Source organism: Podarcis erhardii (genome assembly GCF_964252035.2).
Source record: "Podarcis erhardii genome assembly, chromosome: 3".
Taxonomy (NCBI): domain Eukaryota; kingdom Metazoa; phylum Chordata; class Lepidosauria; order Squamata; family Lacertidae; genus Podarcis; species Podarcis erhardii.
In genome coordinates, this window is record NC_138507.1 from 4,843,772 (window position 1) to 4,861,480 (window position 17,709).

At 42.4% G+C, this 17,709-nt stretch overlaps 1 protein-coding gene across 3 annotated transcripts in view; it reads right to left on the reverse strand.

Moving 5' to 3' along the window:
* Window positions 1-17,709, reverse strand: part of PKHD1 (PKHD1 ciliary IPT domain containing fibrocystin/polyductin) — a 250,395-nt gene that overhangs the window by 197,574 nt on the left and 35,112 nt on the right. For all 3 annotated transcript variants that reach the window (XM_081855438.1, XM_081855439.1, XM_081855440.1), the window contains 13 exons: window positions 16,241-16,331; window positions 14,960-15,098; window positions 14,746-14,882; window positions 13,685-13,869; window positions 11,553-11,675; window positions 11,057-11,162; window positions 9,346-9,624; window positions 7,337-7,467; window positions 6,203-6,338; window positions 5,436-5,631; window positions 4,474-4,541; window positions 2,515-4,143; window positions 1,166-1,306 (listed from right to left, as the gene is read on the reverse strand). In XM_081855438.1, coding sequence (XP_081711564.1) covers window positions 1,166-1,306; window positions 2,515-4,143; window positions 4,474-4,541; window positions 5,436-5,631; window positions 6,203-6,338; window positions 7,337-7,467; window positions 9,346-9,624; window positions 11,057-11,162; window positions 11,553-11,675; window positions 13,685-13,869; window positions 14,746-14,882; window positions 14,960-15,098; window positions 16,241-16,331 — 3,361 coding nt within the window. The remainder of the gene's footprint in view (window positions 1-1,165; window positions 1,307-2,514; window positions 4,144-4,473; window positions 4,542-5,435; window positions 5,632-6,202; window positions 6,339-7,336; window positions 7,468-9,345; window positions 9,625-11,056; window positions 11,163-11,552; window positions 11,676-13,684; window positions 13,870-14,745; window positions 14,883-14,959; window positions 15,099-16,240; window positions 16,332-17,709) is intronic.

The window sequence follows — 17,709 nt, forward strand, 5'->3', positions numbered from 1 at the left end:
GACCTCCTACCAAAGAAAACCAAACCTGAGCAAGTGAACTTCTCACCGCCCAAGGATGTGGGAAGAGCACAAGAACGGGGGGAATTAACTGCAGCGCTAAGGGAGGTATGTGTACAGCGAACAAGTTTCGCTTGCACAACAGGACTTGTCCCCCTCTCCTCCCCTGTATATCCTCTGTGCATGCCCTAAACCTGTTCTGGGAGTTCCCCCAACCCTCCAGAGCAGATTTAGAGAAGAAGAGTTTGGATTTGATATCCCGCTTTATCACTACCCGAAGGAGTCTCAAAGCGGCTAACATTCTCCTTTCCCTTCCTCCCCCACAACAAACACTCTGTGAGGTGAGTGGGGCTGAGAGACTTCAAAGAAGTGTGACTGGCCCAAGGTCACCCAGCAGCTGCATGTGGAGGAGCGGGGAATTGAACCCGGTTCACCAGATTACGAGTCCACTGCTCTTAACCACTACACCACACTGGCTCTCCCAGTGTAGAGGGCAGAGGAAGAGGAGGAGGAGGTGGAGAAGTATTATTATTATTATTATTATTATTAGTATTTTAGTATTTTCATTCTCTCTTTTTTTATATTAAATTTTTATTGAAAGTTTTATTAATACAGTGACAGAAAAAATAAAATAAACAGAAATCAAAACAAGAAAAGAAAACAAATATAAACTTAACATCTTATAGAAACCATCTTTTCTTCACTTTTTGGACTTCCTCACATCTCTCGCTCCTACGTTCCAAATTTATACAGCTTTAGCCAGCAACTTATCCCCTTATTTCCATTCTTATTTTATAAATTTCCAGTGTTTTGTCCCTAGCTTTGAATATTTTTATCTAAATCTTAATTGTCTAATCTTAACATAATAAGATTATTATGGAGGTGGAGAAGTATTAGCTGCCCAATGCTGCACAGTATGTTTTACTGTCATATTTTAAAACCATTCTTCATTTGCTTCTACTCACTACAAGCCACTACACTACACCACTCCTTGTTATCATTCATTCTATTTTAAGAAGCAATGAAGATTTTCAAATTAATAAACCGGATACTCCAGTGGTGAGGAACAACCATAAGACAAAAAGGCAACTGTTTCCCTTCTCTTTCTTTCACCCATTCACTTTCTCCCTAAGCACATCTCTCTCTCTGTCCATACAGCTGAACTGACCATTCAAGGGTTGGGCTAAGCATCGGAGGTCAGTTGGTGTGACATCCAGCATCTCACAGACAGCACCACAGATGGTAACGGAAGTATTTCCTGGAGAGAATCCAGTCCCATGTATGTGTATTTCTCCACCACCTAGGCAACCTTGAAGGAAAAAACAGAAAATTTGCATTGAGCTAAATAATTGCCAGCTGCTGAGATCTTCTTGTTAACATCAGTCAATCCAGAAATATGAAATACCCAGCCACTGGAGATAGTCGATGAAGATACAGGCAGCTCTTGTGCCTTCCATATATCCACAAGGAAAGCAATGCAGCTATTCAAGACAGAAAGGCCACAACCATACAGAGTTGGTTGCACACAAAAAGAGTATACAACAGATAAGCTCTTAAACAGGTTACAGAAGGCTTCACCATAGCCTCAGAATACAAGGCAGTGACTAAATACCCCATTAGTATCCAAAGAGGTTTTTTAGTTCAGCGCCTGCAGAGTTATGTGTTTCTACAATATATCGCTATTAATGAGCTATACTAAAGTCCTGTGATACCCTTCATTTAACAGTTAATACATTGTTTCGCTGGCCGTTTACTATTACCATAGCATACCTCTGAATGTGCCCAGAGTAAAGGAAGAAACAAAGAGAGAAGGAGAGAGGTGGTGAAGATCAGGTACAGTGGTACCTCTGGTTACGTACTTAATTTGTTCCGGAGGTCCGTACTTAACCTGAAACTGTTCTTAACCTGAAGCACCACTTTAGCTAATGGGGCCTCCCACTGCCGCCGGAGCACGATTTCTGTTCTCATCCTGAAGCAAAGTTCTTAACCCAAGGTACTATTTCTGGGTTAGCGGAGTCTGTAACCTGAAGTGTATGTAACCTGAAGCATATGTAACCCAAGGTACCACTGTACTGGGGTTTGGGCATTTCTTCCAAACTCAGCAATGGATTTCTGAAACTTAAGAATTTTCAAGAGTCTCTGCTACAGGAAGCAAACTGCTCAAGATTTGCTTTAGAGTATTTCCTGAGATAATAGAAAAGCAGGAAAGACTGTTCATTTACTACAAGTCAGAAGGCTTTCAGCAGAAAGAGTATTAAACCTGAGAGCATTGGGATGTATGCTTTAAGCAAGGAGCACACGTTTCTTGTAAGACAAGCTCCACACTTTCTCTCTACCAGGAAAAAGATTTTTTAAAGCAGAGGTAACAAGTAGTCTCACAATTAAAGCAGGAACCCACTGACTGTAGCCCATGAGTTCTCATATCTATGTTGTTATAATATATTGCCATTGTCCTGTGTCTGCATTCCACACTGCTCCAACAAGGTCAAAATAAAATTATCTTGAAAGCCTGCTTACCAAAGCCGTTGTTCACAGACATAACCATCAGGACAGAAGTGAACACCAAATGGGAGGAAGCCAAGCCTTGAAGGGCATCTCCGCCTGTGACGTTATACTCCCCAGCGGGAAGCTGAGGGAGTGTGCAGCTCAAAGTTGTGTTGTTGCTAACAACATTGGCACAGGGAGAGCCTCCAATGAAAACATACATGTCTTCTGTCCGCCGGATGTGTGACACCCCGATTGTCAGATGCTGATTCACAGAAGGTAGAAGGGAAAGAAAGACAGGTGTGGAATCTTCGCTGTAGTTTATTTCCCCAATATGGTACGAGGCGCCATCTATGTTCAGCTGCACTGTGGCAACCCCAGCGCCTGGAGGGGTGAGGCACCGAAGAGCCCAGTATGTGACACTGGTAAGGGGACAGTGGAGCTCTCCTATGAGAATGGAGGTCTCGTTCCTGCCTCGTAATGCTAGGCCGTCGAGTGTGAGAAGGCCTCTGCCGTTGACGCTGAAATTCTGGGGGTAAAATTGGAGGACGTGGGGAACAACTCTGAAAATGCTGGCGCCTTTCTGCCTCAGGCACGCTTGACCCCAGCTTCTGCTCAGCACAGAAATGCTGTGTTCTCCAGCGTCAAGGCTGCCTGCCTGGCACTTGATCCAGGTTTCATTCAAAGCTGTGACATTGCAAGGGAGATGACCATCCACCTCTATCAATGTTTCATCCCCTGCTCTATCTAACCGCTGGCCTCTGATCAACAAGTAAGCGAGCCTCCCGTTCCACGTCATGGTCACGGCATCAACAACAAGGGTCAGGTCTTCAAGAAGATGAAGTGAGCAGTCCCCCAGGCAGTGGCTAGTGATCCCATTCACAGTCACTGTGACGCTAAGGACTTGAGATGCACCACGCAGCTGCCAGTCATTCAGAACAGGATCACCTGGGGAAAGGGCGCATTTTATGAGGCTGTCGTTTGAACTCTGGATCTCACAGGTGAAGTTGCCTGTTAGATTCACCCAAGCTGAATTTGTCCACGATTTTAAAGAAACGCCAGATATGGTGAGCAACTGCCCCCCACATATGGAGCCATGAGATGGAAAAATCATCTTTATCAGGGGGCGTAACGTTACATGCTGCATCTCTGCTGGTATGTTGGCATAGCCCGCCTGCTTCTGCAGAATTCTTAAAAGATACTGTCCGGGTTCTAGTGTGCTTAGGGGTACAGAGCACTGAAAGCCAACTGCAGAGTGGTTGGTGTTCTCCACCTCAAGCTGGCATTCCTCATCTCCCAGCATAGCCACTGAAACGGTCACATTGGTCCCTTTTATACTCAGCCGTACACTATCATTCAGCATTTCTACTCTAATATCTGTAATATCTGGAGTCAAAGACATTTTGTAAAGAAAGTTAACGTTCTCCTTTGAGAAACTCAAGGCAGGTGTGTCCACAGATGACCTGTTGCCTATGAGCACCTCCACTTGCGCTGGGAAGTCTTCTAAGGTGGCATTGGCTAGCTGAGTGACAGGTGGAGTCTGACACAAAATCCTCCCATCGTTCACGCTGGTAATGGGACAAAACTGTGAGTCTACCAAGACTGAGACCATGTCTGGGCTGTTGCTAAAGCCTGTTCCAGAGATTATGAGCAATGTCCCACCTAGGAAACAGATAATAAAATCTCAGTGCACTAAAACCAAACTTACAAAGTCTAATGTTACATTTAGGCTTAGGCAGTGTAGAACTATGCAAATGAGAACTGAGTTAGTTCCCAAACAGCTACCATTGCATTTTATGGGACACACTAAATGGGCTGCAAATTGGGATACAGTTGTGGGGGGGGGAGAGAGAATCTGTCCCCTGCCATGCACACAAGGTTCAACAACAGCAATGTATAACTTTAGCTCCTACTCCAACAATGGGTGTCATCTATCTGTGATCCTTGACAGTCTTACTGCACAAACATGTATGATGCATTGATAGCGTTTACCCAGCAAGGAACCACAACATGGCTCCATTTTGAAGATCTCTGTGACATACTGGATTAATGGCTCCACTCTAGGAAAAAAAGAGAGACCCATATACAATTCAGTTGTATATTTTTTCTTATATGCAAAGAGTCTTATTTCTGTGCTTGATAAGATTGAATTTCATTTTCCTCCATGTCAGACTAATGCACATGGCAGCTGTGATTTACATGATCTTTGTATGCCTTTTGCAATCTTTTTTGGACAAGTCACAAACTGCTGCATGTAGGTGCCTCCATGTGATCCCTGCTGGGCTGAAGACCCAACAGCTCGTACATTCTGGCAGCAAACTACATGGAGGCCACTAAGGGCTCGCCCAAACTTCCACTTGCCTCGTGCTTCCCCCTGGGAAAACATGGTTTTTTCTGCTGGATGGAAACAAACGGCAATCTGTAGAAAACCCAACTGACGTTTGTCCCAATTCCACAGTTTTTTCAGAGAAAGTGGTGGGACAATGAAAAACTGCTCAGATCCTTACCTAGAAAGTACAAGTTAAGCAGAAAACCTCTCAGCCCCACACTTTCTAGGCACAGGAGTAGCAAGTGTGGACAAGCCCTGGCTGTCTGGGGGCTTTAAATTTTTACTTTGATCTCATCTTCTTACTGTTTGAGAAGAACCTGTCTTAATAATTTTTAGTTCTTCAGTCTAAAGAATTGAAATAATTTACCACAGCCCATACATATATGTTTGTGTGTATGCGTACACACACACACACACACACACACACACCTGCAACCATGATATTAAACCCTCATAATAGTTCAATCAGCAAGAAAACACTAAAACATTTTAAAATAATACCCAAACAACATAGATCTCTCTTGTCAACAAATATTCATTTGTAGGGATTATACTACAGTCTTGATTTTTTTTTTTTATCATTCCCTTAAAAGAATTCACAGTAAATTAAGTTATATTTGCTTACCCGCTAGTGCCTAGTGAGACATTATTGAAAATGACAGAAAAGCTGTATAATCCATTTGTCAGAGAAGGCAGTACCACACTGATTCCGTGATCTGATAGCGCTTGGATTTGTCCCACAGACTCCTGAATTCTGAACTGCACATCCAGACAGGTATAATTGGTGAGGGATGATATTCCTATGTGAAGCACCTGACCCCCTGCAGAGAATGAAAGACAACTTGCAGACGCTGCTATTAATACAGTGAAAAGCAAGAGCTACTCCCATAACAAATGCCGCTGTAATAATCTTAAACAGAGTTCAGTTTTATAAGAACAGCCCTGCTGGAGCAGATCTAAGGCCCATCTAGTGCAGCCTCCCATTCTCACACTGGCCAACCAAATGTTTCTGGGAAGCTCACAAGCAGGACATGAGCACAGGAGCCCTCTGACTTCCTGTGATTCCCAGCCACAGATATTCAAAGGCAGTGGAAGAAGCCATGGTGGTTGCTTCTTCCTGTTTCCCCACTGACATACATAAGCACCAGAAGCAGTTTGTTTATATGAATCACCAATGCATCTGAGCTGCTGTGTCCTCTTGCTGCATTGCTTAGAACTACTTCTAAAACATGTCATGTGCAGCCAGTAACATTTTAAAATACCTAAACATTGGGAAAATGGGAGAAGAGGAAGAGGAAGAAGAAGGAGGAGAAGGAGGAGAAGGAGAAGAAGGAGGAGAAGGAGAAAACAACAACAACAACAACAATGTTTAGGGATTTTTGCCCCTTTTACCTGCTGTGCTGCTTCTGTTTCTGCTCAGTGACAAAATGAGTGGATTTAGTGATGGATCATATGTGAATGCATTGGCAAAGACCACAGGCCTGTGCTCATTAACCAGCATGAGATGGGCAGTATAGTCTTCTCCACTCTGGAAGGAACAAACAGAAAATGAGTAAGCGTAGAGACTGTGCACTAGTAAGCCATTTCCTCAAGGGAAAATGAAATGTAGTATGAGGTAACATGCAGGTGTCGATTAGTCCTTTTACACTACATGACAGCCACTCATCCCTCCTGTAGTAAGGATCCTGTTGCTCCTAAACCATTGTACAGGGGCATTCAACTGGGTAATTGCATGAGTGCTTGCACATTGGGACGTTCACCTCTCTCCTCGCCTCATGCACAACTGTGCTATCCCTAGATGGAGGGTTGGGGGCAAATGTCAGATTTAGGGCACCAGGGGGGTGTCATTGTGAAAGCAGAAGTCATTCAGCTCACACAATTATTTAGTTGAATACAGTGGTGCCCCGCAAGACAAACGCCTCGCAAGACGGAAAACCCGCTAGACGAAAGGGTTTTCCGTTTTGGAGGCACTTCGCAAAACGAATTTCCCTTTGGGCTTGCTTCGCAAGATGAAATGTCTTGCGAGTTCCTGCGGGTTTTTTCCCCTTTTTTCCCCCTTTTCCTAAACCGCTAAGCCGCTTATCAGCTGATCCACTAAAAGCCGCTAAACCGCTAATAGCGCTAATCCGCTAAGCTGTCAATGGGCTTGCTTCGCAAGACGAAAAAAACCGCTAGACGAAGAGCCTCACGGAACGGATTAATTTCGTCTTGCGAGGCACCACTGTACTTTGCAAAGGGACCTACTTCTGAGCAGATAACAATAAGTTAAATAGGCAATGACTTACTAATAAGCCTCTGATTTTTAGCTCCTGCACAGCATTTGCCATGAGGTGGGGGATCCCTAACATCCACCTGTACTTCTTGTGCAATAGTATTTGCTGAAAATAACTTATAGAGAATAACTGAACTCAGATGAACCCACCACAGGAATAATGCATGCAATGCATGTTGTACAAGGGAAAGTTGGAGGGGAGGGCTTAGATGATTTTTGCCTTCTCTTGCAACAAAAATGAAGGTATTACTTACCCGAGGAGGAAGCCGGCATTCAATTTTCATTGAATTGCTGGTATCGGCATTAATTGGACAGGGTTGGGAACCAAATTGCACCAAGATTATCCCATCTAAGCCGGAACCCGTGATGATTACTGGAATCCCTCCTATAAAAACCCGGATTTCATTACAGCAAACATGCAGGAATGTCATTTGCAAAACCATTCATACATGTGCCACTGCTATAATAGTACATGTTTTAAAAGATTAGGAGGATCTGAAAATTTGGATTCTTTTCTTTACCTCTGCCTTTGTCTTCCATATGCCCATGGTTCTAAACCTCAGGTAGTTTCAAGACAGCCTCCTAATTTGTTTGTGGGGAGGTTAGACAATGTCGGCTTTTTATTGTGCTTTCATTCTGATTTGTTTGTAGAGAGGTTAGACAACACTGACTGCAGCAAACAAATGTTATTCCACATTTTCCATTGCCATTTTGTGTCGCTTTCCTCATCACAAAAAGTGCAATTTGGGGGGTGGGGAGTAGATTTGTTGTGCAAGAGCTCCAAATCAACTTTTAACTGTTTAGCCTGAGTATGCTGGTTGGTGACTGAATCCCATCAAAATTAGCATCAGTCTGGAACTGCCCTCAGTTTGCCTTCTCCTAGCCGGGATATTCAGAGAGGCTTTTAAAGGAAACTTGAAAGCAAAAAAAATTAACCTTAAATGGACCTAGGTTATTCCAAAGGTTTTAAAGCATCTGTTCAATCTCTCTTAGCTAGAGTATCGTCAACTCTTTGAGACATTCAGACAGGACCAAAAAAGTAGATTTGCCAAGGAACCCTCTAAATTTGAAATAGAGCTGTTAAATAATGACACCAAGATTATCTCTAGGATATACCGACTGCACCTTGACTGGGAGGTCAAGGAGGAGGAGGTGAAGGCAGTAATGATCAAGTGGGTGCAGGATATTGGACGTCCTATTATGATGAGAGAATGGGAAACACTCTGGAAAACTAACATGAACTTTAGTGCATGTTACACCATTAAAGAAAATATGATGAAAATTCAGTGGTACCTTACACCATCAAAACTCTCCAAGATGTATAAAAATAGTTTGAATAAGTGTTGGAAGTGCGGAGAAAAAGTAGGAGATTTTTACCATATGTGGTGGACATGCAGAAAGGTCAAGCACTTTTGGAATATTGTTTATGATGAGATGGAAAAAATGTTTAAATTAATATTCTTAAAGAAACCAGAAGCTTTTCCATTGGGAATTTTAGGCAGAGATATCCCGAAAAATATAAGAGAACTCTTTTTATATGCAACAGCGGCCGCCCGTCTACCAATAGCATCTAACTGGAAGGGTGGAAATACACCAACGCTAACGGAATGGCAAAATAAATTATTAGACTATGTGGAAATGGTTCAATTAACAGATAGGTTAAGAGGTAACACAAAACAATCATTTTCTCAAAAATAGGAAATGTTTAAGAGACACACACACAAAAATAACATATTATCTATGGCAGTGTTTGAATGACCTTTGTGTACTTAAAATATTAAGAAATAAAGAAAAATTGGTACAATATGTTGTAAGAAAGTATTAGAAAGTATATTAAATGTAAAGTAATAATTATAAGTACATACAAAATCATAAAGGTCAACAATATCGGGAAATGATGGGAAGTCTACATTTATTTTATTTTACTTTATTTTGTTACATTACTTTATTTTACTTTATTATTTGATCTTGGCTTAGTTGAAATCTAAGCGGAACTAGAAGTTTAAATTAACATCTTATGGTAAATTAATTTAAGAATTTTTTTTCTTTGTATGTATGTTTATGTGTGAAGTTAAATCTGTAATGATATTAATGAATTTCAATAAAGAATTATTATTTTTTCACACAAAAAATAACATCACTAGATCTCTCCCTGCTTCTTTGTTTTCCAGCCTTTGGAGCTGGAAGAAGAGCAGTTGAAGTAAACATGTGTAAAACAGGCTCTATGATATGCTTACAGAAAGTGTGAGCGAATCACACATACCAATCTCTGAAGCGGTAGGAGGTTCAACAGAAGTCAATCTAGGCGAAATCCTCAGGAAGATGTCTCCTTTTCTACTGGCATTGACTGCAAATCCATGGGGTCTCACCAGTACTGTCAGCTTATACAAGCCAGCCGGCAACAAGTTCATCTGGCAAACAGCATTAGTGTGATTTGAACTCAGGACTTCACAGCGTGTGTGGTTCACTTCTATGAGCAGAGAACTACTATTTGAACTCAGGCCAGAACCTGTGATATTCATGACTATATGAACTCCATCATCTGAAAGAATAAGTTCAGAGTCATACTACAAAGCAAAGTATCAATAACATATCATTTTTATTATTAAAATAAATCTCAAGATTTTACCATTTCTTTCTTACAAAAAAGAAAAGAGAGAAATGGGATCATCCTCAGAAGTCGGTCCTTCTTGCGACTGGGCCCCTGGACACACCCCTGACTAAGTAGATTCCGTTTCTAGGTCTAAGTTTCATTTCTCTAAATAGGCATCACGGGTCACAGCCAATCAGAAAAGGGGTGGGGGTGGTTAAAGGATTATATAAGCATCAGTGCAAGAGTGCCCTAGGCACTTGATTGGCACTGCTGAACACCCGCCCTCCCGCCCTTAGTATAGGTTCTCGTCCTTGCTTTGGAGTTTATGTGACAGGGGTGAGTAGGAATTTTTATGCATTTGGCAAATTGGCATTGGCCACTTGGTTTTTTGCCTACCCCCTTAGCAATCATCACAACTTTCCAGGTTTGGCGGTTAGGCATTGGCTTAATTTTGTGTGTGGAGGAGAGGTGTGGCCCTCACCTGCCCCTCAATGATCAAAAGTTATTCCGTTAAAGGAATCTGGGGGTCCCAGATCTCGTCCGAAGTCCGCTTGAAGGGCTAGGGCCATCACAGGAACCTCGCGGTAAGCTTCTGTCAGGCAAAACCCCAATGTTGCTGCCCCAATGGGTTTACCTACATAGACTCTGTCAACTGGGGCAGTAGTCCGTTACAGACTTCAGCCAATGCCTATGGCAATAGCACTCACATTTAATTTGCAATCAATAAAGTTGTGGCCTTAATGTTGCCCATCAACCTTAATTCTGTGTCCATGTGTAGTTATTTCATGGGGGGCTGGCTTGGGCCTCAAGATGCAAAAAACCCAGATAAAGTTAGGAGGTGGTCATGCAGAACCACTCCCAGTGATAGGACCAGAACCACTGGATAAGGTGAACCTGATGCACATCTCCTGGATATGGTCCAGGAAGATACTGTGCTGAATGGCAGCAAAAGCTGGGAGATTAAGCAGAAATTGCAAGGGTATGCCCAGCTATCCATCTCCTGGGTAAAGGCTATCCCACCAGGGCAACAAAAGCAAGTTTGGTCACAGACTCTGGCCTGAATACAGATTGGAATGTTTGTAGATAAATGATTTCCTTCAAGAAATGTCTGCAGCTGCTCAAAGGGAGGACAGTTTCAACTCAGGGTGTGGTTATTTCTTTTTGGGAAGAGACTACTCTACTGCCTCCTTCGAAGTGGCAGGTCCTATCCCTTCGTGCAAAGGTATGTTCATCACCAAAGCTTGGAGCCCCCCCCCCTCACCTCAGCTAGCTTTAATGAGTGATGAAGGCTGATTCCACAATCAAAAGAACCATGACATCAAATATATTAAAAGAAATACTGTAAGAAAGGTTATTAGAGGAAAAAAACTTATAGCATTACCTATAAAGTATTCAACATTACTGACCAAAGGGGTCAATTCCCAGAGATATTGAAATGTACATGAACCGGAACAGTTTGCTGGAACATCATTCACTGTAACCACAACCTAGAAAGTCAAAGGAAATTATTAGACAATTCTTTGTCATTTGTTTGATGAAAGAATTCATTTTTTTAATGGAAGCTTCTAAGTGCATTCTACTGAATGTGTAGAGATAACTCCTCCTGATAAGAAACACAGATGGTTAGAAGCCCCCTTCAGATCTTCCCACTTAAAGCAAGAAAGTTAGGTGTGGCCTAGGGGAACTCAGAAGGGCACACACCCCCAGCCGCCTCCCCAGTTGGAGATCTCACATGTTTTTTGGATGCCTGAAGGACACTCTAGTGTCTACCAATTTTCACAAAATGAGAATATTCACAGCAAGGTAATTCATGGTCAGTTCTGTGATACGTTAGAACACTCAACGTTCATGAGATATGGTGTCTGTCCACTTCATACCTGTGTAAAGTTATTTGGGGTAGCAAGCATGTCTCCAAATATTGGACCAATAAAAACACCACCATCAGATACTACACGGTGTGTAATAGCTGGGCGCAAACCAGTGAGGTTTTCAGCAGACACCTTGAAGGGAAAAACGAAAACCGTCTTATGTATCCAAACATGGGAATAGTTTGCTAGACTAAACTGGTTATCACTAGAACTCCGATAATGGACACATAGGGACCCATGCAAAACAAATTCCTGGTTTTACCCTCCCTCCCTCCCTCTCAGTCAGTTGCCCATATTTTCTGGCTTCATGGAGCTGGTCCAAGTTCAGTTGCCTCTTCTGCCACCCCCTCTTCTTGACTGGCGGCTCACCTTCGCCCTTCCCTCAGGGAAAAGAAAAGGAAGGCTTTTTGTAAATTAGCACTGTTTAAAATGTGGGGGTCTGGGGAGGAGTCATGATTGTGGGATATTTAAAGTGCAGCCAAAACAACAATTCCTGTTTTGTTAGCTCGGTACATGATAGGAGCTGAAGCTCACAGTTTTCCTGTAAACTTGCTAGAGAAAACTCTGTGAGAGACACTCCCGCTGTGCCCTTATGCACCCTCTGACTCTGTTTCCATCTCTTGCCGCTGTGCCATCAACACGAGAACATCTACAAAGTCTGAGCTTGGAGCTCAGACTACATTTTAAGCTAGACTTAAGTATGTCTTCATGACTGAATTACCATTGTAAGCCTGCCTGAAGAAAGCTGCTGTATCTGTTCCTCTTCTGAGTGTGCAAATGTTGTTTCTATCTTTTACAAGACTGTTTGTAGGGGGAAATACCAGGAAAATCCAGTCTGCCTTAAAGCATCCTGGATTACTTAAACTAAAAGGCTAAAACTCCCTATTTAAGCTTCCTTTTAAGCTGCAAAGGGATGGCATTCTGCTGAACTCACACACACGAGAAAGAAAGGATAATATCTAATAAATATATCCTCTCCTAGTAACTATTCACATCCCAACAATGATGAGTCGCAATCTCATGAAACTTGGAAAAAGCTACATTTTGTGCTTTAATTATATTTTGCATTACTTTTTAAATGTTGTGAGCTGCTTTGGGACACAATTTCTAGATGAAGAGCAGGGTAAAATAAAACGCCGATGTAAAGAAAGCACAGGTGGGAAGGATGAGGCTTCCTCAAAGCCAGTTCAAGTACAGCCATAGTACAGCCATGCAGCCATGTCTGAGGGTCTCTCCAGTTTGGAAGCTTTTTATAAGTGGGCAGGTGCACCACTGCCAGCCGTGTGTATTCTGAGGCAGCAAGGTCACATGAAGAATAAAGACCATCTCAGAGGCTAGGAAAGGACTGCACCAAGTAATTGCCTGATTGTTTGAGTTCCCTCTCCTGCCATGGGAGCAAAGCACTGTAGATCATAGAATCATAGAATCATAGAGTTGGAAGAGACCACAAGGGCCATCGAGTCCAACCCCCTGCCAAGCAGGAAACACCATCAGAGCACTCCCGACATATGGTTGTCAAGCCTCTGCTTAAAGACCTCCAAAGAAGGAGACTCCACCACACTCCTTGGCAGCAAATTCCACTGTCGAACAGCTCTTACTGTCAGGAAGTTCTTCCTAATGTTTAGGTGGAATCTTCTTTCTTGTAGTTTGGATCCATTGCTCCGTGTCCGCTTCTCTGGAGCAGCAGAAAACAACCTTTCTCCCTCCTCTATGTGACATCCTTTTATATATTTGAACATGGCTATCATATCACCCCTTAACCTCCTCTTCTCCAGGCTAAACATGCCCAGCTCCCTTAGCCGTTCCTCATAAGGCATCGTTTCCAGGCCTTTGACCATTTTGGTTGCCCTCCTCTGGACACGTTCCAGTTTGTCAGTGTCCTTCTTGAACTGTGGTGCCCAGAACTGGACACAGTACTCCAGGTGAGGTCTGACCAGATGCATTCTGGTTGTACAATACATTTACAAGCATAGAAAATAACAAGGCAAAAGGGGGTGAGATCGATGATAAATAAATTCTGGATTGAAGTAATAAAGGTCCAGGGCAAGAGCACATGTATAGGCAGAAACTGTGAATGAATTAATCTTGAATATAAATAAATACTGAGCAGTCAATTGGATATATTTAAAAGATTGCCTTACACTGATGAAATTGGGTAAATCACCAATCATTGAGGTCCAGGTCAGTGTCCATATACATTGATAACAATTGCTTGCGTCCTTAGATACCGAAAAGTCACTGGCATTCACATACTGAGCTGTGAAATTATCACTGTAGGCTTGCAGGAGCTTGCGAAGTTGATGGGCAGAGATGGATACTGGAATGCCTGGGGAAAGGATTATATAAAGTAACCTAAGTCAGTAACCAAGAAACCTTAGAAGAAGAATATGTGATTAAATAATGAAGTACAGGTTTCATGAAATGCGAACATATTGCATGAAACTGGTTGATGTGTTTGGCATATTGACAGGGCTTTTTTGGTGTCTCAGCAGCAACACAGCTCTTTAGGGCTAATCTAGACATGTGATTTAAGTATGGAATTCTCTCAGTCAGATAGAAAGTTGGGAGCTGGGGGGGGGGATGGCTAGAGAGAAGGTAGAGGTCTGGTTTTAAAACAAAGGGGGTGTGCAGTTGAGGAACACATTCCCTGTCCCCCAAAACTTATTTTTCCCTTAGTTCCCATGCTCCAAGGACTGTTCTCCTAACAGGAGCTCTGAAAGCAGAAGTGATCCTGAGAGAAAATTTACTTAAAGACAGAGGCTGGATGAAGGTAAGTCACAGAGCAGCAGGGAAAAGGTTCTTTTTTAAACTAAAATCTAATCCCTAACCCCCCCCCCTTTGTGACATGACTGGAATAGTTTCATATTTAAATGCATGGAAGAGACACCTTTGTGATCTCTTTAACCCTGCATCTATCAAGTTTAAGTTTAGCTGATTTTTATGCCACTGTGCCCAACGTGGCTCACAATAGGCATTAACCAAAATACAAAACATTTTTTTAAAAAAATAAACAGTTCAAACAAGACAAAATAAGTGATTCAATAAGCATAGGACAAATGCAGTATTGCGGTGAAATATTCTAGAGTGAATAATAATGTGTAGAGAGCATAACCAGGAGTAACAGGCCAAGAAATAAATCTAAAGCTAGCCATGACTTCTTCCTGTAACTTCCAAAGATGGAGGCTGCATAGCCTCAGTTTACCTGGTATCACAGCATTGGGCAGATGGATTTGAAAGGTTCCTCCAAGAGGTGGACTTGCAGCCTGCACTCTTTGCACGGTCAGATTGATTTGGGCCTCACCCACGTTCCCTCCTGATCCTTCCCAAGGCACAGCTTCCCTGTGTGAGAATGAAACCATGTAAACAGCTTCAAACATTTCAGGAGGGCGCAGAACAATTCTGAAACCAATTCCTACCTCAATGAGAAAAGAGGGAGAGTCTTGCAATAGTCTGCCATTAAGAAGGACACGTTATACACAGGTGAAGCACCGACCACTGACACGGATTCCACAAGATGCCCATGAGGACAAACTGGCTTTGGCTCTCTTTGAAAAACTGAAAAGGAAATCATTTTTTGATAATATCAGGGGGTGGAACCAAGAGTCTCACTTCCTGTGGCAGTCACAGGTTGTGGTTCATGATCACGCTAGGAATAAGCATGGCAAACACACATTTGTACACTGGAACAAGCTATGACTTCATTTGGTTTATACAGCAGTGGGGTTGTCATGGCAGTAGGGAAAGGATCTCATCTTCAGTTCCACTCAGTCCTTGCTGTTGGAATGCTATTCCTGCCATCAATTAGGAAACACCCAAAACACCCATGGGGTTTGCCAGTGTTAGACCCCAACGTGGTGCCGGCCAGACATCCAGGTCCCTCTGGGCAACCAGGAGAAGGGGTTGATGCAAGGACAGACCCCTCCTCACTCCTCTTATTGGGGCGAGTCACCCCTTATGTCGTGATCCTGCCCAAAGTCATTTCCACCCAAAATCATGAAGAATTAAAGTATGCCTAACAAAGATGGAATCACTGAATCCTTTTGTGATATCATAAACAGATACCAATTGAGGCATTTTGATGAGACTTTTTAGCCTGAAAGAGCTGAGCCTTCCACAAGGGCAGGTGTGAAAAAGACTGGCATTATTTCCAGCTCTCCTAACCCACTATTAGGATATGGGTGAGCATCTTAAGTTACAACATTATGAAATGCACTGATTTTGCCACACATACGGTGGTACAAACCATAGAGGCAATGGCAAAGAAAGGGCACTGCGTGAAAAGTACACGGAACAAAAGAGACACGCTGCAGGTATCTCTTAATGTCCATAATATATTAGGAATGAATATTTATGGACCTGACCAACACGAGCTACCAGTGAATGGAGAGCTCTTATATATTCAAATGTGTATTCTCCTCCGACTTTTCATCCTGCCTGAATTCTGAGTGCTCAGAAGGTTTTTGGAGCAGCCTCACAGATTCTATGGTTCTTACAGAGCCACTAGAGCAGGCATAGGCAACCGCGGCCCTCCAGATGTTTTGGGACTACAACTCCCATCATCCCTAGCTAACAGGACCAGTGGTCAGGGATGATGGGAGTTGTAGTCCCAAAACATCTGGAGGGCCAAGTTTGCCTATGCCTGCACTAAAGTATTCTGCTGACATAAAGGTATTTTGAATGTAAAAAGACAATGTTACCTTGCTCAAATCCTTCCCGCAGAATAATTTTGGCAGATGAGGGCTGTGTTTCACATTTTAAAGAAAGAAGATCCTCTATCTCTCTCTGGAGCTGCAGATATTAAAAGAGGAATGGAAGAGCAAATAATAGCAAAGCCATGTGCAGAGGTGAATTTAGATAGGGGTAACAGAATGGGGGTAAGGGTTAAATCTAGGAGAAAATGCCTTTTAAGGTTGTTTTCTTAAAAAAATAACCCTAAGCGTCCTCATTTTAACATGTGAATACAGTTTCAGAGACCAATACATACAATGTCCTTTGCTCTACATTTATTGGGTTTTAAAAGGTGAGCATACTTTGCATACCCATTATTTCAATAGAAAGTGTGACTTGTAGGGAAACTTGTCACATAGAAAATCATAACCTAAGAGGCATAACAAATACCATAGCTTATTTTCACAATCCAAGAGAAATCTGTGTATTTTGCATTTTTTTTACAATTTCTCATATAACAATGACAAAAATGAAATATCTTTTCTAGCAATTTAGAACTTTCTGGTAATTTAGCTTTTGGAAAATATTCATGTATTGATTGTACAGCCATTCCTGAAACAAAATTTTAAATTGTGCTTTGCTCTTATCACCCATAAGAGCTTTTGCACTTGACAGGAATTGTACTGTTCTTCTATGTAATGGTGCATCAGAAAACCACAATTTTATTACGGGTTTTGTAAGATTTTTTAAAAATAAAATTATTATTATTTGAATGTATATACCCGGAGAATAGAAAACCACAAAAACTCCCCACCCCCAAAAAAAACATTTTAAAAGGGCATACTGAAGGAATGACCGCCAGGTGTGGAACACACTTCCACCTGCAGACAAGCCACAGCTGTCTGAATATCATGCCCTCTATCTAACCTGTGGTCTGCCATGCTCTGTCTGTGACCTTTGTCTTCTTCATCATACATTGTACAAGGGGAAAGTGATGCAGTGGAAATAGGTGCCAAAATAACTTTGTACCACCCTATGATCGCGTGATTGGAAGATGTAAAGGGCACAGTCCAAAATGTATCTGACTGGTTTTGCATATTGTGCTAATAAAAAGAGCTTCGGCAGAGCTAGCTGGCAGCTTGCTTGTGCACAGATCACCTGCATTACCAACTCCTGCTTCATGCCTTCACTTCACATACGATCCTCACAACTTTTAAAGTAAGACAATTAACAAACCTTACAAGAGCCACTCACTGGAAAGACCATGATCTTAGAAATGTTTGCAAGAAGACCAGAAGATGCCATAAAGCAAATCAGACCATTGGTCCATCTACCCCCCCCCCATTGTCTACTCTGATTGGTTGTGGCTCTCTAGGGTTTCAGACATAGGACAGTCCCGGCCTTACCTGGAGAGGTCAGGGATTGAAGCTGAAATCTTTTGCATGCAAAACATGTGTCCTACCACTGAGCCATGACCTTCCCCAATATTCCGTGTTGA